We start from the raw sequence: 26843 nt of genomic DNA, 5'->3' as shown, positions 1-26843 counted from the left end.
TGTCACAAACGGCAGGATTCCCTTCTTTTTAAATTATATTCCTTCTTTTGAATTATATTCCATTACATATGTGTATAACATGCGCAAATCTACTATAGAGTAATGTGACTACAGTTAACAATACTGTATTGTATACTTTAAATTTGCTAAGAGGGTCGGTAGATCTTAAGTGTTCTCATCACACACATATACACGAAGTGGTAACTATGTGAGTTAATTGATGTTAATTAGCTTGATTGTGGTGTTTACTTTATAATGTGTACATATGTCAAAACATCAAATTGAATACCTTAAGTATATACAATTTTTATTTGACAATTTTACCTTAATAAAGCTGGAAATAAAATGAGAGATGGGCCGATACTAACTAGAAAAGGAAAAGTGTTTAGTTTCCATAGTCAAATCTCTCTTTGTCAAGAGAGAATAGAAATGTCTAAATCTCAGAGCTACCTTTACATACCCAAAGCAAAATCTGCAGATCTGAGCATTTTGTTATAAGCCAGTAGTAGAGAACACTGGGTGTGACGTAAGGGGTGGTGCTGTCGACCTGGGGAGGGGAGGCAGCATTTCTGGGACTAGGAAGTAGCAGGGTTGGAGCAAAGGGCAGAATGGCAGATGTGAACATTTGGGCAAGCACCCATAGACAAGAAACTCTGAGAAGGAAGCTGGCCACCAGAGAGACTGAAGAGAACACAGAAAGCAGATGGGATTGTACCTCATTTCAGGCTTGAAAATGGGAGAATGCAACCTCTTGTGCACCTGCGTTGGGAGGTCAGGTGGCAGAGAGGATAGGCATGATGGGAGCAGGAAGACCCTGCAACAGAACCAGAGAGGGCAGATAGCCCACCGGGGCCTAGAAGGGAGACGTGCTGGAGATGCAGAGGATCTTTATAGTGTGTGAGCCTAGATGGACCAAGTCAGCTTGGGGCAAGAGGACATTAGCAGTGGTTGGCAGTAGGGCATGAGTGACCTACAGGCAGAAGCACATAGCATTGGAGACCAGTGAAGACTGAGAGGCCACTATGCAGGACAGTCCTGTGGCTTTTCTGAGGTTGCCTCCCCACCTCGGCCATGTGGACTTGCAAGCCTCAAATTGGACTCCAGTGTTAAATATCTTTCTGACTATGGCACCAGGGATGGCTTTTTACTTGTAAAGACTCATGTGATTAGGTGACATATTCACAAGTTTTTAGGATTAGAACATGGGCATCTTTAGGGGGCTAATATTCTTCCTATTACAGGTGCCTGCCCTATACCAGATATTGCTCCAGGCAGCATGAGATAGATGAGGAAAAAGACAATAGCAAGTAAACAAATATATAGGCAGGACCATTTAAAATGCCAATATCTACTTTCAGACAATAAAAGAGTTCAAGAGATCACTTTTCCCCAGGTATGCCATTTTTGCATTCATTCATCCAGTAGCCTTTGAATGCCTAATATGTAAAAGTGTTCTACGCATTTCAGGGAGAAGAGTGAATGGACAGAAGCTTCCATTTTAATGGAGTATTCTAGTTGAGGGACCAGATAAATGTATATGCATAGAAATGGAGTACATGATTTTAGATAGCTACTGATGCTATGAAGAAAATACTCCACACTCTCTCCCTTGTACCTTTGCATTTTTTATTTATTCATTATTTTATTAAGTAAATCTAGTAAGTCTTTATTGAGTGCTTTCTGTGTCAGGCAGAGTGCTAACTTAGTACAGGGTTTACAGTGCAGAACTCAGATTTGGCTTCTGTGTCTTCACTCAAGTGAAGGAAATAATTAAATTAATAAAAACCGTACACTGTGTTAAATGTTGTGAGGGAGGACAAAGCAGGTGCTCGGAGAGCACACAGCAGGATTACCGGGGAAGAGGACATCTGTTCCCGCCACCACCTCCCCTTTGCTGGGAACCAGTACACTTGTCCTTCTGGTTCTAATATTGGATTTCTCCTTTTTGAAGAAACAGTTTCAAGTGTATACTAAGTGCTTAACAAACACGATAAAAAACTAAAAACACATTTGTGTGTTTTTATTTTTAGTTATTTATATGATAGTATTGTTTTAAAATTGTACAATGCTTTCTCAACTTATCCAACAGATGGTTGTTTGTCATCACAAGTTAGTTAATTTGCATTATTGAAAAATATGGGCATTGCAATTATATTTTAGTAAAAGTAAACAAGAAAACCCTTACATATGTGCATTAGTTATTGCACACATTTGTATAAACAAGGATTAAAGTATAAAGGAATATACACCAGGCTGTTAGCAGGGAGCAAATGATCCGCTTTGGCTTTCTGCATCTTTGCGTTAATAGGTATTTGTGGAATGGATGAATGAGGGTTGTTAATAATGGTTAAATGGGTGGGCCTGTAATGTAGTGGGCATCCACTGACCCTGGAGGACTGAGTGGATGTCATCTAGTTCAAATCATACACCCTTCTGTCTGTGTTTTATTTTTGTTACATTTTGACATCTGGTTAATCTAGATGGTTCCATAAGTGAATTAAAAACCAAGAGAGCATAAATAATCAATTCTTGTCCTGGATCCAACTTGCTTAATAGATTCTTATGCCATAATTTCGTTTTCTGCAAATTAGGAATAATAGACATTTTGTAAGGATAATACAATTAGACTGGTTAAAAGGCACTTATAAAGTACTAAAGAGTTGTCAAATATAACTGAAAACTCTAATTTTTCTTTTGTGACATCTACGCCAACTGATTATGCCCCAGAAAAACCTGTGCATTATATAGCACTGCTATGATCCATCTTAAAGTCAAATGTATTTGAACAAATGTCACCTCCTCCCATAACCCTTGAAATTCAATCTTCCTCCCTCTGGATCTGGATGTTAAGTGGGGATCTGGTGGAGAAAGAGCCAAGTCCAGGCTATTCTTAATATAGAAACTTTTTCATAAGTTTGCATAGTGGCCAGACTGTGTCTTTGGGCTCCCTATAAACAATACTCAGGTCATTGGAGCAATTAAGAATGAACACACCATTCAAAAGAAACTTCAGAGGGTTGTAGCCCATGTTCATAGATTACTATAGGCCTACACAAGTTGGCAAGCAAGGTCTGGGCTTTATCAGAAATAGCCTTTGGGAATGCAGAGAAAGGCAAATATTTTCCAAAGCCATTTAGGTTGCCCACATAGACCACACATGACTTTCTACTTTTCGCTGACAGTAGAGTATAGATGTAGCCTTAACCCCAAGACCTTCTTTCTCTTATCTTTAATTTCAACTCTCTTCCTTTTGCTAATATTCAGCTTATGTCCATTGGCCAATTTCTCCAGGCAAGAAATCAATGAAGAAAAAAGGAAGGAAGATTGAGGTACTTAAGTGCTTTCCCTCTACTTCCCTTTTACATCTCTCCTTTCTCAACGGTGCCACCTCCAATAGTCAAGTTGTATATTCTTCATAATAAGCTTTATCTTGATTTAATTTTTCATCTATACAATGAAGGTAGTGATGGCACCTGACATATGTGGTTATTTTGAGGATTTCATAAGATAATTAATAGAAAATACTTAGAATATTGCCATGAACAGTGACAACTCATTAATCATAGCTATAATGAATATTAGAAGTATTAATATCATTCAGTTATCATTTCACATTTATTTTGTCTTAATAAGGATAGGCTATCTTTAGAATTCTTACAGATATGAAGAAATGCAAAGGTAAGAAATCATTAATCAGCCTTGTGGCTGTGTTAAAGAAAATCTCACAAGCAGCCCAAATTTCACTCCTTATTTATATGCAGTAGTCAAGTTGGGAATTCTGTATTAGATGCATCACTGGAAACCTGAAGTGGTGTGATATCCTTGCCTTATTATTCATGTGGGCAGAGCTCTTTAACACATTTTCTCAGAATAGCAAAGGCATCATTTTCTTTTTCTTATCTCTTCCTGTTTCTCTCTCATGTATACTTATCCTCAATAACTGAAATTATTTTGCTCTTCTCAGCACAGACTTAGAACACACAGACCTAGCTCTGAATGTCACAGGCTCAAGATGGAGGCAATCAAGCTCTTTTTTTTTTTTTTAAAGAGTATTGGGACCTGGGATAGATTGCAAAGGGCTGGAACTTGGCTAGATTTAAGCTTTGTATCACATGGACTGTTTAATGATTTATATAGCTTCTTCCGGCAGCTAACAGAGCTGCGAACTTTGCCCAGGAAAATGACAATGACAATGGAAAAGATAACTACTGAATTTTATAGCGTTCTTAAATGGCTGCTATAAACTAAAAACTTCAGCATTGATTTTGGTTTAATCTCTTTGGAAAATATATTTTTTATCCAGCTAAGGACAATAGGCAAGTAGTTATATGCATCTCAAGTATTTTTCTGAGTATAATATCAGCATAAGATAATTACTGACATTAATATCATAAAAACATATTGTACTGTCAAAGCCATCTCTTTTATAATTACTTTACTAATGACTTGAAATAACAATTGATATATTTTTAATCAACTTATTTGCTTATACAGTAATACAGGATCTAAATGATAAGCAGTTGAGCTATAGAATAAATTAGATTATGGAAGGGCTGAGTTATTCTTAAGTATAGTGGTCACAATTTGAAGACGTTTTATTCAGTCCAATCAGTTGGCACTTCTTACTTAGCATATGTGAAGGTACCAAAAATGTAGGTAGGTATCCATTGTTTTGTTTTGTTTTGTTTTTAGCTGACTTTTCCCTCTTTGTAATTAAGTTTGTTTTTTTTTTTTGTCTTAAGTCTAACAAAATTAAAGTAATTTCACAATTTCAGATAGCAATATAAAAACAAACTTTGGCACTGCATTGAACTTTAAATTCCTTCTTTAAAGTAATATCTATTTAGTAAAATCTGCTCTATTTTATTTTTTATAGCTATATTCACAAGTTCTGATTTTATCAAGTATGCATACTCTCAATATAGGATACAAAAATGTAAACATTAAGAACACTTCTTCATTAGTGTTCCCTTTCAACCAGTTTTGATCTAAAATGTAAATTCATACTTCCAGTCAAGATTGTGTAGTAGGTAGATGTCGTGCTCGCCTCCTCTCAAGACCACATCGAAATTACAACTAAACTACAGAACAATAATCATTGGGAGTCACTTGAGGTTTGGCTGAACAGAAATACTACAACTGGGGACACAGAGAAGAGGCCACCTTGACTGGTAGGAGGGGCGGAGAGCAAAATGGGCTTGTCCCATAACCATATGTAGCAGTTGAGAATCAGGAAGGATATCTTGATCGTGGAGGCCCCTCAGAGGAACAAGGGGTACCAGCCCCACACTGGGCCCCGCTCCCAGGGTTCCAGGTCCAGAGAGAAGTCCCCATAACTTCTGGCTGTGAAAACCAGCAGAGATTGTAGCTGAGTGAGATGGAAGGCTACTGGAATTCCAGGCTTTCCTCTTAAAGCACCCAAGCATAGACTTACTTGCTAACAGACTCAGTCTCTCCAAGCTCCAGCACTCAGGTAGCAGCTTGTGGGGTGCCAGGGACATATGGGGAGGAACTGAATTGTCTGGCTTTAGGGCGAGGGCTGGAGGGGCAGCTTTCTCCCAGACAGAAGTGATGGAAGAATCCATTGTTCCTTTGGTGAGTCCTCCCACTCCCGATTTGCAGATGTAGGCACCACCATATCTGAGTCTCCATCAATTTGGCTAATACGGTTGCCCAGGTGATTTTCTGAGGCCCCACCCCACCTAACTTGCAGGCCCACCCAAGCCACTTGCAGTGGCTTTTCCATACAAATAAGCTGTTTTAGCTCATGCTGTGGGCTTTCCTGAAATCTCTCAAAGGTTCATAGAACCTAAGCAAGCAGCATCTGGCCTTGTGCCCCGTCTCTCTTGCTGGCCTTGGCTTTTGGCTTGGCCTCTCAAGGTACCACTAAGCCCAGGAAGCAGAGAGAGTCCCAAACAAGATGAACTCAAAGAGAGCCACACCAAGACACATCATAATTAAAAGGCCAAAGGTTAAAGACCAAGAGAGTCTTAAAAGCAGCAAGAAAAAAAACAGTTAGTTACCCACAAGGGAACTCCCATAGGACTATCAGCTGATTTCGCAATAGAAACTTTTCTGACCAGAAGGGATTGGGAAGAAGTATTCAAACTGATGAAAAGTCAGGACCTACAACCAAGATTACTCAGAAAAGCTATCATTTAGAATCAAATGACATATAAAGAGCTTCTCGGACAAGAAAAAGCTAAAGGAGTTCATCACCACTAAACTGGTAAGAAATGTTAGAGGGACAAGAAGGAGAAGGGGAAGGGGAAGAAGGAGAAGGAGGAGGAGGAGGATAAGAAGAATAAGAACAAGAAGAAAGAAGAATCAAAATTATGAATAATAAAATGGAAAGAACTACATAGCTATCAACAGTTACTTCAAATGAAAAAGGATTAAATGCTTTAATCAAAAGACAGGGTGGCTAAATGGATAAGAAAACAAGAACTTTACATATGCTGCCTACAAGAGACTCACTTCAGATCGAAAGACACACACAGCCTGCAAGTAAAGAGATGAAAAAAGATATTTCATGAAAATGAAAAAGAAAAAAAAAAAATCTGGGGTAGCAGACAAAATAGACTTTAAAACAAAGGCTATAATAGGAGACAAAGAAGGACCCAGTTATCCTACTTCTGGGTATTTGTCCAAGGAAACCCAAAATACTACTTTGAAAGGACATGTGACTCCATATGTTCATTGCAGCATTTTTACAATAGCCAAGATATGGAGGCAACCTGGGTGTCTATCAATGGATGAAAAAATAAAGAGGTACATATTACAATGGAATATCACTTAACTGTAAAAAATTTCAAAAAGAATAAAATCTTGCCATCTGCAACATGGATTGACCTAAAAGATATTTTGCTGAGTGGAGTAAGTCAGACAGAGAAAGATAATTGGCATATGATTTTACTTATCTGTGGAATCTAAAGTGTAAAATAAACAAACAAAACAGAAGCAAAGTCATAGATATAGAGAACATTTTTGATGGTTGCCAGATGGGAAGGGGCTTGGGGGAGGGGGAAAAAGGGGAAGGGGAAAAGAAGAAGTACTAGTTGGTAGTTACAAAATAGTCATGGGATATAAAGTATAGCATAAGGAATACAGTCAGTAATATTGTAATAACTCTGTATGGTATCAGATGGGTACTGGATCTTTTGGGGTGATTGCTTCCTGAGTTATGTAAATGTCTAATCACTATGTTGTACACCTGAAACTAATATAATATTGTATACTAACTATAACTGAAAAATAAAAAAAATTATTTAAAAAATTAAATAAATAAAATGAATGTGAACCAATTCTACTTGAAAAAAATAATATAAAATGTAAATTAATATAAAAAAGAATAGGTATATTAAGTTTTAACAGAAGGTCACTTAGAATGTCTGTGCTCTGTGTTCCTAAATGATCAAAAGAATTAGCCAGTAATTAGTAAGAATTAGTAAATATCAGGTAAGTAAAATTAAATAATTACTACTCTTAAATTCTTTTAAGAAAATTTTGAAAAATTAATAGAGTTAATTATTGAACCATATAAGCATATATATGTGTACATACATACATACAGGGTGTACATCAAGGAAAAGCCTTAGTGAAAAATCATGTTTCTCATTTAATATTTCAGATGTACATTACCAACACAATCAAAGCCAAAGGAACAAGACTTGCTAAGCCTGTTCTGTGCTTGGGCTTAATGTGCTTGGCCTTTCTTACTGGACTCAACAGAGTAGCGGAATATCGAAATCATTGGTCAGATGTGATAGCAGGCTTTCTGGTTGGAATATCTATAGCAGTATTTTTGGTAAGTACAAATTTACTTAGGTATCACCGGGTTTTTAATTAACTTGTATAACCACCTGTAAGAAATTACACATGTGAATTACTGGGTTTGACTAAATGTGACATATCAAATGATGATATGTATATTCTAAGGCATTCATTTGTCCCTCTTACTTCATCTGTTCTGCATAAAGTTAGGTATGGGGATGAAAAAGTATAAATTCTACATTTAAAGTTGAACAAAATATTTTCATGTAAAATGAAACAAGGCTAAAAGCACTCATTTCTCTGTGGATAGCTTTTATGACTGGGTTGCATGGATAGTCCTGAAATTCCCTCAGGGCAGTTTGCATCCTGGAGTACCTGGAGGATCTCAGAGTCCCCTGGTGTGAGCCACGAGTTACAGCCACAGCGCTCATTATCTGGTAAACCTCACTCGGGTAAACTTCACTCATGAGAGGGACCGGTCCCCTTCAGTGACTAATAGCATTTTAAATCAGTTCTTCTAGAATCTCCTATGGTAAAGTGGTGACTATGCCCTCTTCCCTGCTCTATGCCTTGTGCTACTTTCCTTCCTGTGTTCCCAGGACTATACCACCTCCAGTTAGATTTTGCTGAGAAGTGAAGAGCATAGGTAGTGAATTCTAATGAAGTAAGCATGCTATCTCTACACCTATTTAAAAATCTCCTTAGAATAACTATATATATTTTGGTTGTTGGAAACTGTATTTTAGCATGGCTTAAGAATGAATATACAACATTTGGCCGAGATGAAAAAATGTGTAGACTATAAATGAAAACATTTTTGCATTGACGTATTATGACACACTTTAGTTCCCGTTTGATTACATTTAAATTGCTCCTCATAGTAAACTTCTCTTCTTCTTCCTCCTTTTACTAGTTAATACCCAGTAAATGAAAACTTACATGTACCTTTCTGGCCACTAAAAATTTGAGCGCAGTTTCTGCACCAGGCATTTTAAATCAGTTCTTCTTCTAGAATCTCCTATGGTAAAGCGGTGACTATGCCCTCTTCCCTGCTCTATGCCTTGTGCTACTTTCCTTCCTCATGTTATTCCTACTGTGTCCCAAGGTCTCTGGAAGACTTAGGCTCAACTCCCTCCCTGTCCCGGAAATATGCTGCAGCCTCGTGTAAACTGTGGCCCAGGCCTGGGTCAAAACCTTTTCCTTATTTTTACTCACCACAGTTGAAACAGATTAACATTTAATGAAACAAAACAAAAACATCTTACATAAATTCTAAGGAAATAATCCTAGGCAAGTAAGAAGAATACTAAAAGTCAAAATTTCAGAGCAGTAGTGGCAGACGTAAGTGCTTTCAACTCCACGGGTCCAGAGCATCTTCTCTGATGTCTCATCAGGCTTTCTGCTAATTTTTTGTGGCTACTGCCATCTTCCCTTTGCTTCCAGTGAACCTCTTGACACCTATGAGGCCAAATCTAGAATGCTTGTCAGTCACTTCCCTGCCTGAGAGCCTCATGGTGAATGATGACTTGGATTGCCTTTCAGCTCAAGACCCTCCTACTGCACATATTCAGAACATTCCATAATGATCGTTCAAACATTCCCCTCAGTCTAAGAAAATGACCTTATGAAAAGGTCGTGGGAAAGTAATGCTTTAACTCTGTAATAACTAAATGAGCATTTAAGCATCCATTCACAACCATTATCATAAGTATGTCTACAGGTGTCAGGCGCTGTGCCAAAACTAGAGATGCAAGATGGCTCAGATCAACATGACCTGTCTCTGGTGGGAGTTATAGTCTGTTTCGGGGGTCAGACAATAATACAGTAGCCAGATTATTCCTCCAGACATTCCCCCTTTTCTTCCTTCATAAAATAAACATTTACAGAGCCCCTACTGTAATCTAGGCACAAGCTTGCTGCTTGGAATAAATACATGAAAAAGATACATTCTACGTATTTAAACAGATCGCAGTCTGGTGGGACAAGTAAAGGGTGTTCCTGGACCCAGTTCCAATGCGTGTGTGGTGGGGGAAGCTTCTTCACACCAACAAGGAATTCTCAGATGCCAGCACGGTGACAACAGCAGGGTGTCTGAGAATTCAGCTCAATTCTGATAGTGTCTCACATCGGATTCCCATAAGACAGTCCCACAACACTGTCCCCACTCACACTTTCGACACCAGTCGCAAGTCCATTTATTACCTGTGCTTCTGACCAACCAGCCATAGATTGGAGGTTCCACTCACCGCTTCCTTGGACGTCAGACTTCAGTCGCAAGTCTGGGTTACCTGTACTTCTGACTGACTGACTACAAGTCAGAGGTCCCCACGACCCCCTCCCTTAGGTTCAATTAATTTGCTAGAATGGCTTGCAGAACTCAGGAAAACCTGTTTACTCACTAGATGACCAGTTTATTGGAAAGGGAACTCAGGAAGAGCTACGAGGAGGAGGAGGGGTGTTCGGGAGTGGAATGGTTTGGAGCCTGATGGAACACTGGAGATGACAGAGGCAAAGGAGAGGGAGCAGTCTCTGAGGAGTCCCAGGTTTCCCATTCGGGCAACTAAGTAGAGCATTTATTTTGAGCAGTGACTATAGCTCTGGCTTGCAACATCCTGAGGTGTTTCCAATTATCTTGTGGTGTGTGCAGAACTCTAAAATGATTCCAAAATAAAATGAAGACAGCCTACTGAGAGCCTCTGTGTTTCAGTGAAAGGCACCCACAGCCCACAGCCACCTAGACCCAGTGTCTGGTGTTTGCCTTTGACTCATTCTCCTGGTTTATCTCCCATACCCTGTGACTCATCTAATCCCAGTTCACTTGCATTACAAAAACATTTCTTCCATAACTTATTTCTTTGCCATTCTGACTACAACCTCCCGATTTTAGATCAATGCATCTTCTCTCTATTATGTCTATAGATTCTTAGCTGCCTCCTCAGTTCAGGCTCTCCTCCAAATACCTCCTATTCTTCTTCTATACACATTATAACAATTCACTGCTAATAACAAAACAAAACAAAACACCCAAAACCTCTTTCCTGCTGCATTAAATACAGACACTTCCAGTGAACTTCTGAGATCCTCAGTAATCTGGCTGCACTCTTCCTAGCCAAGTCTGTTTTTCCCTCTTTACAGTGGAATCCATGGACTTCGGATCCAGTCAGTGATCCTTCTCTCTCACAAACAGACTGTCCAGCCTACACATTTGCCTCAGTGGGAAAGCCTGTTCCTCTGTATATGTCAGAGAGCAAAACAGAGGTTCTGGGAGTCAGACAAACCTAGTTGTGAATTCTGCTTTTGCCACACGTTGGATGTGTGACCTTGAACAAATTACTTAGCCCTTCATTATGCCTGAAGCAGTGAGGCCTTCCCTGAACTGTATTTAAAATGGCTATTCCTTCCTGAGGACATTTCTCATTCCCTATTCACTTTCCTTCATAGCACATTTCAACTTTTAATGTACCACGTATAAAATTTTTGTTGAAAATTTTTTTTGCTATGAAACCCATTAGAATGTAAGCTGCTCATGCAGAAGGCATTTCTTTGTTTTCTTCACTGTGGATTCCCAGTATCCAGTACCGGGTCCAATATGTAGGAGGTTCTCAGGAAATATAGATGAACAGATGGATGAATGAATGAATGAATGAATGCATGAATGAAGAACTGTTTTATTCACTTCCCAGAGCTCCTTTCGGGGTTAAATGAAATCACACATGTAATAAGTGCTGTCGAGTGGTACAGAGAAGGCTCTGGACATCATGGTCCTCACCTTTGATGACTGTATTCAGATCCTTTATGCACTTGACATTTTTCTTAGATGAGTCCCAACTTTCCCAGGAAGTGTCCCTGATTTCATGGTTCTCATTTTTCCTCACTGCACTCAAACTCCATCCTATTAAATCTAACAAGGACTTATATTCTGTACTGAGTATATCACTCTTGTCCTATGTGCATTTTCATTAAAGTTAGAGAACAGAATCTCCATGCTTAGGAAAATACAAAACAAATACTAGTTGAACAATAGTTGTAGATTAATTAATATTGTTTTAAGAACTTCCAAAAAAGATGCATATTACTGTGTTAGGTGGAATAGTTCAAGTTTGCTGAGCCACAGCAAAAGCTTATCATGTTATCATATGTAATAATAACAATAACAAAAAGAGTTATTGAAGCACTCTTTACTAAATTAACTCAACCAATATTCACAATAGCAGATTGAGATATAGTTATTATTTTCATTTTGTAGATTAAAGAAACAGGTCTAGTTATATTAAGCAGCTTGCCCAGGCTCACACAGTTAGTAAATAAGAGAACCTAGGATTAAAGCCCAGGTTTTTTGATTCCAAACCCGAGCACTTGACCCCATACAACAGAGATTTTTATTTGCCACAAGGGAAGAGGGAAAATGATCATAGATGGATGAGATTAATTTATTATTACTATTGGAAAAAGTAAAAGAAAATATATGTTGTGGTGACAGTGTCATTTTTGTAGGAGAGGGTAGAATTATACACGTGGAAGTTTTAATGTAAAAGTAGAATGTTTCAGAGTAAAGTTACTTTAAATTATATAGGAACATTAGAAAATTTAGAAACGTTGCCCTGGATGCAGGCTCATTCATTAAACTCTTCACTCTCTGTGGCACTGAGAATACAATGGTGAGCGAAAAAAGAAAGACAGCGTCCGCTTTTATGGAGCTTACAATCTTGGAAGAGACTCACATCAACCAAAATATTATGCTAACGGATGTATAATTTCATACAGAAATAAGTGCTTCGATGAAAAGATTCACAGGTTGATGTGAGCAAAGCACAAACAAAGCCGTAATAAGCTGACCTTGCTCCAAGGCAATCACGGTCAGTCCTCCGTAGGGTCATCATTCAATAGCAGTTTTGTCAGTGTCCACTGCCAACCCCTTACCATCCCTGACTTTAAAGATCTTGATGGTGATGATAAAGCTGAAGTATAAATTATCAAGATTTGATCTATGCTTCTGATCTGTAATTCTTCAAGGAAGTGGAAGGATAGTCAATATATACCAATTTGTAAGGAAATATTTTTTCTAAGATAAGGTTTCGTAGTACATATTATTATTTTGTAGATTTGTAAATTTTATTTAAAAACTAAAGAGTAATCGAGATCTAATTGGCCTTTGAAAGTGTTCAGCAATGAGCCCTACTAAAGAAAAGGCTTTCCAGTACAGCATTTGTGAAAATAGACAATGTAAATGTGTAATTACATATTAAGCATTTTTTTAAATGAATGTTAGGTTTTAACCGCAAATGAGTTCTGTATTTTGATTTGATAATAGAATATCAAACCCAGAAGAAGGCTCAAAAATATCTTACCTACTAGTTAAGCAGATAGTAGCAAGTAATTTTCCTCTGTTGTTTAATTCACTATTTCTTGAAGCATGATCCACCTGCACCGGAAGCTTCTGGAATGCATTTTTAAAGTGCCAACTCCTAGGCCCCATCCTTCATCTATGAAATTATAATCTTTACTGAATGGTTTAGGAATGTGCATTTTTAATAGTGCCAGAGCTTTATTTTTATGCACTCTTGTGTATGAGAACCTCTGGTTTAGTTCAAATTCTGTCACCCCTGGGATATAATAAATTGAAACAAAGCTCAGTTCCCTTTTTGTCAAAGGTCTTCTATTTCAGCATTAGCCCCAGTAAGCTATTGTTGAAATGCCAAGTATATATGAGATACAATAAGAGACAATACACTAGGTTAATTGAAAGGATGCTACTAGAGAGAGCCAATTGTAGAGATTCGTTATGAATGTAATGATCTTGAAGCAATGAGAAATAATTAGCACTGAAATTAAGTTGTAGGTTTGCCACATTAGGGAAAGGTTAGCTTACTACAAACTTTTATAAGGTTATGATGTTATTTTGGGATTGATTTGAGCATTCACTACAACCTAATTTAATGAAAATTATGGAATAATAAATTGTCATTATTAACTGAACTACATATTAATTGATGAATTTTCTTGAACACATTTGCACTGACGTAACTATTTCAAAACTATACAAGATAAATCTGGATATAAAGTTATATATATTTAATATTTAAGTAATTTTAATACTTTATTGCTATGATTAGATGTATTAAGCTACTCAAGAGTCATAGTCATAGAGTGCATGGCTTTGTTTTAAACCATAATTTTTTTCTGAAATTTTAGGTCGTGTGTGTGGTAAATAATTTCAAAGGAAGACAACCAGAAAATGAGCATATACGCACGGATAATCTGACACAGATGCCAATGATCAGCATTCCTCGAGCAGAAAGTCCTTTGGAAAAGGTAACATCTGTACAGGTGATGCATAATTTAAATTCTAAAATGTGTTTATTACCTAGAGCAAAGGAATAATTATTCCTGAGAGTATTTGCACAGTCATTTTCGATTTATCGAAACAAACTCAGAGTCTAATGTGGTATTTAGCATGGATTTACTCACTGAAGACATTGTGTTAGAAAAAGGTAAATCACACTTAAAATATTTCTTTGAATCCCTCATGCTACAGCTGTGTACCTGTATATGGAGTATGTTCTGTACTTTGTCATAGCTTCTAGAACATTGTGCAATGTTCTCATGCATAGGCAAAATAGTAAGATAGTTTTGCTTGAGAATATGTGCATTTTTTAAATGAAATATGTTCCATTTCTTCTATGCTCCATTTACAGTTGATCCTTGAACAAGACGGGTCCACTTATATGTGGATTTTTTCAATAAATACTATAAATGTAATTTCTCTTCCTTATGATTTTCTTAATAACATTTTCTTTTTTCTAGCTTACTTTAGTGTAAGAACACAGTATGTAATACATATAAAATACAATATGTATGCTAATCAACTGTTTATGTTATCGATAATTGTTATGGTCAACAGTAGGCTATTAGTAGTTAAGGTTTTGGGGAATTTAAACTTATATGTGACTGCATGGGAGTCAGAACCTCTAACCTCCACATTGTTCAAGGGTCAACTGTATATGAAACTCCTTAGTATAACACTTGGCACATAACGAGGGTTCAATAAATATTTGTTGTATCTCAATGTATGAAGGTCCGGCAGCTGGAAAACACCAGTCATACTCTAATCAAGGAGGCGCCCAGGGTCAGGTGGGGGCTGATTGGAGCCAGACCAATGGTAGGTCAAGGCTTCCTTGGGCATGGCAATGAACACAGAAGCCAGGTATCTAACAAAAACTTTTCTTGAGACTTAATGTTTTTAAAATGATGATGACACAGTTATGCACATTTGTAACTGGTTAAATAATTGCTTAGAGGGTTACTAAAGGCTTCTCCTCAGCCCTGTCTATATCCATGTTTTGATCAATATCTTAGATGAAGAGTTCAATTACATGCTAATCAGGTGTTTAGATGGTGTGAATCTGTGAGGGATAATTAACATATTGGATGAAAGAATAAAAATTCTTAAGAGATTACAATAAGATTACAATGAACAATTAACTAGAAATAAAGAAAACGCTTTGTATGTGTATTTTTAAAAAGTTCGTGTAGGGTAGGGTCCATCTAGATGAACTGCATGAACGAAAATGGCTCAGAGGGTGTAGTAGGCGACCACCTAGCATGTGTGAACAGCATGATACAGCTGCTGAGAGTTAATATGATCTTAAGCCCTGCTTTGGGAAAACGATATCCAGAGTGAGAGAGATGAGCATTTGCTCTGCTCAGACCAACTTGAAAAACTATGTACTGCCCTTGGCAACATAGTTGTAAGGTAAACATTGACAAAAAAGAATAGTCGGCACTCAATGAACATTTGTTAAAGGAGTGAATAAATGTGTCCAGGATGATGACTGGACTCAGCATTATGGATTATGAGAGACTGTGGAAGGAACAGAAAATGGTTAGTCTAGAGAAAAAGAAAACTCATGGAAGAAGCAATAACTTTTCACAAATATCTGAAGAACTATTGTATGTCAGAGGGATGTGATTTGTTCTGCAGGGCCTCAGAGATCACAATTAGGGTGAAAGAAAAGAAAGTGTAAGAAGATAAATAATGTCTGGAAAGAAGTAAAAACTTTCTGAAAATGGAATGGCTGCCTTAAAAGCAATGAAATTTACTTTTACTATAGAGATTCAAGTATTGCTAAATAATCACTTATTCATGATACCGTGGAGGTCATTCAAGCACTCAGGTGAAGATAGAGGTACTAGATGATGATGATGATGATGATGATGATGATGATGATAACTACTATTTAATGACCATTCAGTGTGTGTCAAGCACTACATTGATTGCTTATGTAAATTCTACAAAAATACTTCTATGCTCTACCAGTATAATTTTACTTTTTAACTACAGTTTTTAAAGCCGGGTATCATTATAGTGGCAAAAACTGCTAATAGTTCATCAGTATCCTTCTCCCCTTCTCCCTTTTAGCAAATGAATTCCCCAAGTCAATATTAGCTACTCCCATGACTCTCCAGCTGTAGTCTATATTTCTCGGCTTCCATTGCAGTTAGATGTGACCATACAACTAAGTTAAGACCAATGCAATTAAGCAGCGGGGTAAGTGCAACCTCTGGTTTATCTCTTTGAAGGCTCTTGTCCTAAGTATTCTCCACTCCTTTTCACCAAATGCAAAGGTAATGACTGGAGTAATCCGTAATTTTTAAAGGTACCAATCCACCTGACAGCCTGAGTTTCTGGATGAGCTCATGGAGCATTGCACACACACACCCTAGGTGGCTCTGAGAACAACAACAAAAAAACTCCATCAATTTTCTACAGCGGCTTAGCTGATGGCTGGTAATGATAAATTTCCCCACTATACAGCTAAGAAAACTGAACTCTCAAGTGGTTAAGCATTTTGCAAAAGTCCATATCATTCATAAGCAGCAAAGAAAATTTATACGATGTAACATTTCAAGATACATACTGATTTGATAAAATGTTTTTTAAAAAAGTGAATAATATGCACAAAATTAGATCTTGCTTAACTTAAAACAGTAGAATTTAGAAAGAAATCTTGAACATTATTTTGAAGAAAATGGTCGGGTAGCTATTAGAGCCTTCATTTTATATACCTCTGAAATTATCATTAATTAGTCTCCTCCATTTTAACGTATTTATTTGCATAAGAGTTCTTTAGTAGCCTCCTAGCATTGCCAAATATTTACATTCCATTCTATCATTCTATATATTAAATGTTTAAAAATTCCTGTTGATTTTCTGTTAATTCATTTTTATTTACAGTGAATTTAAAATATTAGATGGTGAAAGCAAAAAATATTCTATTAGAATCTATAGATTGCAAGAGATCAGTGTTCATTAACTTCTTTCTTTCATTAATTTTTTTTATGACAAATTCATGTGCTTCGTTTTCACTCTGGTAGTTAGGAAGTGAAGGCGATTTGACCCCGATTTGATTCTCCCCTTTGCCCACTGGAGTGCCTTGACACACACGCTGACAAACCCCGACTTTGCTCTCGGCTCTTTTTATTCCTGTTTCCAGGCAGAACACTGTCCGCACCACACACAGTGCGTGGTGGGCTCCCCGCACTCACACAGACCACAGGACCATCACGCGTCCAGACGCTGGCAACGCAACTCAGGCTTCCCTTTGGAGCTCTGCTGCTGGGAGGACGTGCGTTAGTGTGAAGACCATCACTTAAAGAAAGCCCACAATAGCTTTCTCTTCTTTTTGCAATAAGAAATATTTGGAGTAAATATATTGCTTTTCATTGTAGTTCGCAATGAAAAACGAATGAAAAATTCTTCCCAGAAGCTTGATCTTCATGATTGATAGTTGATGGGTGACATTGGATCCTAGAGCTGACCCTCTGAGTAGAGAAAGGGAGTTCCATGTTTTAGTTTGGTCTTGGGGCATAGACAGTACTTTTAGCATCATTATGCCAAGCTGTCATTTTCTGGTTGTCAGTTTGGTGTGGAGAAAGCAAAGGGTTTCTTTTAGAAGTTATATATTTACATAGTCTTGTTTGTTCAAAGTACATGTTTGATAAAACTATAAGGTACAGAGTATTGCAGCATGCAGGCATTCTTTATTTTTATGTTAGCAATTTATCCCTTAATTGTAGGGACTTTGTCATATAGTTAATTACCATAGTTTATGAGGAAGAGTCATGACTTTTCTGAAAGAGAAGAGTAAGTCTGAGCAATCGTTATATTTGGTTTTATGAAAAGAATCATCCATGGAAACTAGCCCATCATATTTCAATGTCCACTAAATATTTGTTACTTCATTACAGCTGTTCATAATATCAAATCTTGAAAGGCCTAACTGTATATCAGTAGTGAATTAGTAAATCAATCATGCTACATTCCTACAGTGGGATCTAGTACATTATAGTGTGGTGTTTCTGCTCACAGGTTCGGGAGGTAGACTGGCTGAGGATTTTGGATAATTTGATCTTGGGCAGATAACAAGTGCTCTGTGACTCAGTTTTCTCATTTATAGAATGATAGTTATGAGAGTTCAGCAAGATAATAGGAAAGCACTTAGAATAATGACATTTATCAAACCCTTCATCATTGCCAATCATAATTATTATTACTATTCAACAGTTAAAATGGATGAGGTAAATCAAGATGTAGAAAGTTTTCCAATGCTTGTTGTAAAGTGTTTCTCTTTTTCTTTCTATAAAGAGGCTATATTCACAAATAATTATGTAACTAAAATAATTATAATGTTATAAAATTATTCAATTTTCTTCAGCTGCTCTCCTAGGAAGTCCTGGTTATACTTCCTCATATTGACTTCTGATATGTTCAGATCGATCAAAGTCCCTTAGAAAAAAACCCCCATAGTAGTTTAAATCCCTGTGCCCCTTCTTTATAACTCACAAAATCTTTTTGAAAGTGTTTGGTTTATTTTTCTCTGTCAAATTGTGCATAGAGACCTTGATTGGAGTTCCCAAGCCTTCATGCCCTTGTATTCACAGTCCAGTGTCCCTTGGCACACCTGCAGTCATCCCCATTTCATGTCGTATCAGTCCCGAGGCCCTACACATGAGCTGTGTGCAGGTACCTCTCATTTATAGGATCCACAAAGTTCCCACCCACCTGAGGTCCTAGGGAGCCAACTTTTACCATAGGTCATGTCAAGTCTTCTTTTCAGACTCATCATTTTCTGGCTCCTGCCCGTAAGGGCCCATGTATCCCAAACAAAAGCGTCATTGGTGCTGGCTTCAGGATGTCTCCCAAAACACAAAGACACTTTTAATTACTCTCGGGAGTTTAAGAAACAAAAGTCTAACTCTTCTTCTAGGAAGTGAAAATGGAAACATTTACATTCATTACCTTTAGTCTCCTATATTAGCAAGAGTAAAGTCAGGGTTAATATCGTAATAGCTGTGTCACTAAGAGGGAAAAGTAGAGTAAAATTTTAGCCATTTCTACTAGATAGAGTATAAATATATCCAGTTTGAAGAATGTACATTTAAATTTTTTCTTTGCCTATAAAAAAATTTAATGTGGCAGAAGTGGCTAAAATCTTATAGAATCCTAGTAATACCCCAAAATTTCAAACAGTGAAGATGAGAGATAAGTGCACACTCTGAGAAAATGGAGAGTCTATTCTATTTAGAGCTCAATTCAGCACCTTGAACCAACACCATTTTGAGACAGAGATAGCAAATATGCAAATATACACCAGAAGAAAGCCTTTAGATAAGAAATATTCCTCTGATTAGCTTTCTCATTAGCATAGGTTCATGCCAGATGAAGGAACTGTTTCCTAACTGAATGGGTACCATAAAATGGGATGGGAATTACCTTCAAGCTACCTTCATTCGAAAATAAAAAACAACGGCCTCCAAAGACCACACCATCCTTCCTGGAGTGGAGATTATGCTGAACAAAGTAGCAATCCTTCTGATATTTCGACAACCACAGAAATTAAACTATATAGAAACAAAGTGATTTTCCTGGAAATGCTCAGGGCCTTAGCTTCTTTTCCCATTCCACTCAGGCTGGTAAATCATCAAAATGATTTTATAAAACTATATCCTCCAGCTCTTCAGCTCAAGACTATTCATGAAAACAATTATGGGATCTTTGATGAATCTTCTCCCATTCATTTTAAGAAAATAAACCAAGCTAAATCTATCTTGATTCAAGTATAAATAATCATGACAATTACTTAGATTCTTTAAAATAATTTCATGATGCAGAGAGACAGACATATATTGAGAGCTAGAAAATGTTTCTGAAAAAAAGGATTAATGACAAGAAATTTAATTAAATTTATGGAGGATAGCATCTCTTTTCTTGGGTTTCAGCATATATGTTAAAAGAACAGGAGAATAAAATTGACCAGCGAAAAGATAATAGACATGAAAGACATATCACAGAAATCTAACATATGAATCATTGTAGACTCTAAAGAAGAGGACAAATGAGCTATAGAAATAGAGATATACTTTAAGGAAAGTATTCTTCTAAATAAATGTCTGAATCTTCAGGCTAGAAGGGTTAACTAGATACAAGATAAAATTAAAATATGTTCTAGAATTTACATATTTCTCAGTGAATTTTTTGAATTTCAATACCAAAGAAAGAATCCTATAAATATTGCAATAGATGATACTGTTGGGAGAAATGGGTTTTTCTTGTTGGAAGCACTGAGCTTTTGAGGTTGTAACATAGTGTACCTCACGAAAACTAATACGCACATGAGGAATACACTGTCTGACTGACCGTTCACTGGCCTCACACTTTCTCCTCAACATGAAATGCCAGAACAGAACGGAGTAATGTCTTCTGAGTTTTTAAGGACGAAAATGTGTGACATAAGAATTTTATTTCCACCCAAAAGGTCATTTAAGTATTAAGATAACCATGAAATATTATATATGTAAGAATTCCAGAATTATACTATTTATGAATGGTAACAGAGGATGTTTGCCAGCTCACTGAGCCAAATACATTAATACCTAGATAGAGCTCTCAAATTGGGAAAGTTATATGACTAAATTGGCAGAAAGAATTGGCAGAATATACAATTAATTAGAATTGACTGTGGTAACAGAAAGAGTGCAAAATTAAAAATTAACTTAAGAGAAGATATGTAACAAAAGAAAATAATATCACAATGACAAAATGAGCCAATCAGAGATAGTACCAACAAAAATGTAAAAAGTATGATAATTTCCAAATTTTATAAAGGAAGGACTCGATATCACTGTTCATTCTTGGCATTGCTAACTAGAAAAATATAAGTTCAAACACTTTTTAAAATAAAAGGCATCAAGAATAGTTTAAAACATTTATAAAAGGCCAGTGCCCAAGTGTAAAATATAAACAACACACTGGTCAAAGTGTTGATGTTTGTAGTATGTAAATCATCCTAATTGAGAAAAGGGCTAAGTCCACGAATAGGCAAATCATTAGAGATCAAATGCAAATGGAAAATAAGTATATGGAAAAGTATTCTCTGTCACTATTGATGAAAATGCATGAAGGGTGTTTTATGCAACATGGTGAACTTGGTGCTTACCTTGTAAGCAATGGGGAGCCACTAAGGAGTATGAGGAAGGAAGTGGCATGTTCAGAATGGAGGATAACTTGAAGGAGGGCAACACTTAAGCAAAACAAAACAAAAGAAAAACCAATCTGGGAGGCTACTGTAAAAATCCAGGTAAATGATACAGACGACATGGACTAGATCTTAGCACAGCCATGTCACATCGTGATGACCGAGCAAGCATCACTTGGCAAAGTCTGCGTTTAGTCAGGTGCTGATCAGAGGCATTGCCTTGGTCCACTCAGGCTGCTCCAACAAAGTACCATGGACCAGGTGGTTTATAAACAGTAGAAATTTGTTCGTCATAGTTCTGGAGGCCGAAAGTCCAAGGTCAAAGTGCTGGCCCATTCAGTGTCTGGCGAGGGCCTACTTTTTATTTCACAGATGGTCATCTTCTCCCTGTGTCTTCATAGGGCAGAATCTGTGAGGGAGTCCCATTCATATGGGCTCTACCCTCATGATGTAGTCACCCCGCAAAGGCCTCGCTTTCTAATATCATCACATTGGGGATTAAGTTTCAACATTCGAATTGGGGTGGGGGATGAGCATTCAGTCTATAGCAGCGGTTGTCTAAACCATCTCAATGATTTACTGTGGAAAAGGGCTAACTGCCAGCCAGAGTGTCACTAAGAAAACCATTCCCCACTCCCCACCCCCACCCAAGAAACATGCCGACCTTTCATCATAGCATCTTGTCCTCTCTCCAGAGATTTCTCTTGTTTGTAGCTAATGGATACAGAGCACATTGACATTCCTCCCAGGGGTCCTCCTGTGTCAGGCTGCAGTCACTGCAGCCGCTAAGCACGAAACACTCTTCTCCTTTCTCTTTGCCCCCTGCTAGACCTCGCTCAAAGGCAAAATGCTGACATTCAAATTTGCATAGGCAAGCTCATGCAAATAATGTCTGCATATGTATTATGATTTTTAACTGATGCCATACAGAAAATCTAAAGATAAGGGACACTGTATCTGGCAAGGGAACAAAAATATTTAAAAATAAATGAAAGAATAGACAGGATTTGATAGGAAATGGAATATTTCTAATTGATCTGAGAGGAATAAATATCTACATAGTTTTTTAAGGTAATTAGAACAAGACACTATAGTCACTTATGGCTAATTTGGGTTAACTTTGAGAGTTTAGTGGTTAGAAAATGCTTTTTGAGAAAACATTTTTTTTTTTTCCATTTAAACTTAGGCATTATTTTATTCAGGTTTATGTGATCTAATCAGTTGAACCAAAAGGAATTCTCTCTTGCCAATGACAAGAAACAGAAGGTAAGCTAGGAATAATTTACTAGATTACAGTTTTATAATTTGGATAAGGGGCTTTTCACCAACCAGTCCTACCCAAGAAGCTCAGAGTGTAAAAGCACTGTCTAACAGAAGCACCACCTGAATGAAAGTGGTAAGCGGTGATGACAGTTCCCCAGGTCTAGAGATGTCATCAGTGTGTACTATTACAGATGGATATAACCATGTTTCATTCCCATGGCAACTCTAAAGGAAAATTATATAGATAGGAAAGTTCTGAGAGAGTTCACAATGACCCAGGGAAGCAAATGCATTGATCTTTACATTGAATGTTTTGCATATTATAAAATCATAAGGGTCAAAGAGAAGGCTGAACTGAAATTTAGGCAGAGTGGGGGTAGGGTGGCGGGTGGAGAGCCAGATTTTTGCAGCTGCTGGCAGTCCTAGGGTTGAAGCCTGGTTTAGCTACATTATAACTAGGCAGAATTAGACAAATTATTCCTCTTTTCTTTACCTGAAAAAGTGATACAATAATGGTTCCCTTATAGGGTAATTGTTAGAATTAACAGATCACAAATAAACTTCTTGGCGCACAGTAGGTGCCTAACACATATAGTTCTCTCCTGCAAGAACAATGATTCCCTTAATAGGATTTTCATTTTATGTCAGACTAGGATATACTATAGATGTATTTCATGGATTTAAGGTTTATGCAGATTGTCTATGTCATACATAGCGCATGTGGCAGAAAATATTATAATATAAAACGTTGCATACATTAGTGTCATAGCAACAGCAAAACAATCCTGTGGTTTCTTGCCAAGACAAATATGATTATACATTATGGTGCTCTCTATGATAAGTTCCTTTGAAGTTTCAGAATGTTGTCATGAATAACTATGGCAGTCTATTTAAGATTCACTTGCTTTTCTATAATGCAAATCTTTGTTTTACAGAGCTGCTGAACTGTAATATAAATGTTATATAGGACCTTGTCAAAACAACTTTATTAATGATCAGATATTGGGATAGTTAGTGGAACTAAATATATTCATATTTTAGGCATTTTCCCTCAATCTAAGCTTTGAGCACTTATGAAAAATATTTGAAGTAAATCAATGTTTACATGCTGTATGTACTCTGTTCTCATTTGTCTAATTTAATTTAGTTTTAAGAAAGTTGAAAATGGAAGCTTAAAAATTCCAACAGGTGTCAACATTTTAGGTTAAAAAAACGAGCACATACTGTTATTATTATTGCCACATGTAATTTCTCCTGTCTGTGCTCTCATATATTCATATTTATTTCTCCATTATTTATAAATCACAATATACTACAAAAGACTAAAAGCCTGTTTTTTTTTCCCATCATCTAACAGACCCTTTATCTAACATCTTTTCAGTAAATTACTTTTGAATATAAATAAGCTTTCTCATCTCATTTGTGTGAATAAATACAGAGTTGATGACTACATCTTTAAATTCTATGATTCCTGCAGTCATTAGTTAAGGAGAGCATAAAACAGTAATGGATTTGAAAATCATTCCCAACTCACATAGTTAGTTACACATGGGGAACCATTCCTACCCACCCATTCAACCCCTCCCTCTCTCAGATTTGTTCTTGTATAGTGGACAGTCCTAAAACACCTCTGAGGCCATCGAAATCAGTTCAGAGCACCATGACACTAGAAAAAAATGTAAAGTTTCACTTGACTGAAACTAGGAAACTAAACAATGGCCACATTTACAGTCTTATGAAACAATGAAACAACCACATATTTTTGTTTGTTGTTTCCATTAAAGAAGCAACAAGCAATTCATGTCTATTGTTTAAAATTTGAAAATCTTGGTAAGCAAAACAAAAATGAATAGGAAGAATCCATATGCCACCATATATGGAAACTTTTCTTCAAATAGCCTTTAAGGTCCATGAGTGCATGTATGGTTTGTGTATGGTACAGGATCTTTCACAGAAGAGTATTTCATGGATGTGATCACAGATCAATAAATAAAATAAAATAATCATGTCAAGCATAACAGTAAAAGCTAATCTTCAGTAAGAGCTTAATATGTGTCTGGAGTTATACAAAGAACATCACATAGAAAATATCATTTTAGTTTTCATAGAAATTATTTGAGTATATCTTCTTATTTCTGTTTTACAGAGAACAAGACAGTGAGAGGTTAAGTAACATGCCCAAGGTCACACAGCTAGTCTGTGTTCTGACAGAAGAATATAGAACCATATTTTCCACTTTTCATTTCTATATCCATGTATGTTTCATATTTATAACTTCAGAGCTCAAACTCATATTCACTATGCTATACAATATTATATAATTACACTGAAAAAGTTCTAATCCATATAAATGAACCATTCATTACCTTTTGTTAGTCATCAAAGATAACTTTCAGTCCCATTTTCCACCATTAAAAGCAATACTCACAAACATCTTTGTAAGTTCAATAATTTAAGATATATTTATAGAAGTGGAAACACTAAAGAAAAGAAGATGAATATCCTTAAAGCTTTTGGTTCATGTCCTTCTGTCCTCTCCAGCAGTGGGGAGCATATTGTTCTTAATAATCTCCACCAAGCTTGTAAGGCAAAAATAAATAAAGTGCTTCATTTTAACTTGTGTTTTTGGAATATCTTTCTGTATCTTTATTTTGTATTTTTCTTTTGTGATTGAAACAATTGAGTGTCTAAATAATAATTCAAAAAATGACAAACCAAATTCTAGACATCATTTGGCTTTTAGGCTTAGTTCATGTCATGGCTAATGGTCCTAATTTCTTTTTTAATTGGGGTTTATCAAAGCATAATTGACGTTCTGTAAAATTCTCCTTTTTAGCATATAGTTGTATGAATTTTGATAGGTGCATACCATCATGTAATCATCACCGTAATCAAGTTAAAGAACATTTCTACCACCCTAAAAAGTTCCCTCCTTCCCTTTGTGGTCAACCCCTCCTTCAGCTCCCAGCCTCTGGCAACCATTAATCTATTTTCTGTTCCTGTAGTTTTACCTTTCATATAAAAGAACTCATAGGTATGATGTAGTATAAGTAGACTCATGTAGCCTATGAGTCCGACTTTGAGGCTGACTTCTCTCACTTAGTTTAATGTACGTGAAATTCATTCATGTTATTACCAGCATAAGTAGGTTTATTTTTTTCTTTTTATTGCTGAGTAGTATTCTGATATATGGATGTGCCACTTTTTTTTTTTTAATTCATTCGCAAATTGAAGAACATTTGGGTTGTTTCCAGTTTTTCATGATTGTGAATAAAGCTCATACAAAATTCATGTACAGGTTTTTGTGTGAATATATATTTTTCTGTCTTTTGGATAAATACTTAGGAATGGAATTGCTGGGTTATATGGTAAATGTATATTACCTTTACAAAAATCTTCCCAAAGTATCTGTGTCCTAGCTAATGGCCCTTATGGTTTTGACTAGTTCTGAAATGACTCTTGATGTGGCTTATCCAAATATGTACTGACTGGTACCTCTTTCTAAAAATAGGCAGGTTTTTAAATGAGCTTTTTAATCAGCTACTGGTTATTCAAGAATTTATCATGCACTTCATCCATTATTCACTTCCTCTGATTCTTTTCTGTCAAGTAGTGTTGGCTACTTATTTAGCAAATATAAAGCATTTTTGAAAGTTTAAGAGAAGTGAAATAAATAAGACACCAATTACATGGATTAAAATACTAGTATAAAACAAGGCATGGATACAATTTATGGATGAGTTTCCTTTCTTATCATTTGTTATATATAGTAAAATTTTATTTGTAATCAGATTTGTAAATATATGAAACGTAAGAAATATAAAATAAGCAGTATGGAACATTATCCAGGACTCATGAGCTTACAGTCTCATGGGGAGATAATTTTGTAAACAAATACAGACTAGGGTGATGATGGGTACGCTAGAAGAACACGTAAGGGGGACCTATCCAAGCTTAACAATACTTGTAACTTCCTCTACAAGGAGATCTGAAGAACCATTAGCGAAGTGAGGAGGTGAGAGTAGAATGTATCAGACAGAGGAACCAGCTTGTATAAAGATTTAGTTTGGCAGGTGAGGTAAGAGCACAGAGGCAAGGCTTGAGGATGCCATTTAAGAGGATTCGGGTGGGGTCCAGAGTGGGTATAAAAGAAATAGAATTCAGAAGGAGCAAGATGGATAATTAGCAGGCAGGAAATTTTCAAAATGTAGTGTGAGGGAGGTAGGTGAACAGATAAATTGGGATTTTGCATTTCTGACTGTTGGGACTATA

General features: G+C 36.6%; 1 protein-coding gene across 1 annotated transcript in view; it reads left to right on the top strand.

Annotated features, from left to right (window-relative positions):
• PLPPR5 (phospholipid phosphatase related 5) overlaps positions 1-26843 on the top strand; it is an 89188-nt gene that overhangs the window by 54919 nt on the left and 7426 nt on the right. The window contains exons 4-5 of the mRNA XM_039869551.1: positions 7631-7807; positions 13966-14085. Of these exons, the coding sequence (XP_039725485.1) occupies positions 7631-7807; positions 13966-14085 (297 nt within the window). The remainder of the gene's footprint in view (positions 1-7630; positions 7808-13965; positions 14086-26843) is intronic.

This window comes from Pteropus medius, unplaced genomic scaffold (genome assembly GCF_902729225.1).
Source record: "Pteropus medius unplaced genomic scaffold, Ma_sr-lr_union100, whole genome shotgun sequence".
Taxonomy (NCBI): Eukaryota; Metazoa; Chordata; class Mammalia; order Chiroptera; family Pteropodidae; genus Pteropus; species Pteropus medius.
Note: the sequence above shows the minus strand (reverse complement) of the source record. Positions and strands in the feature narration are given on the sequence as shown.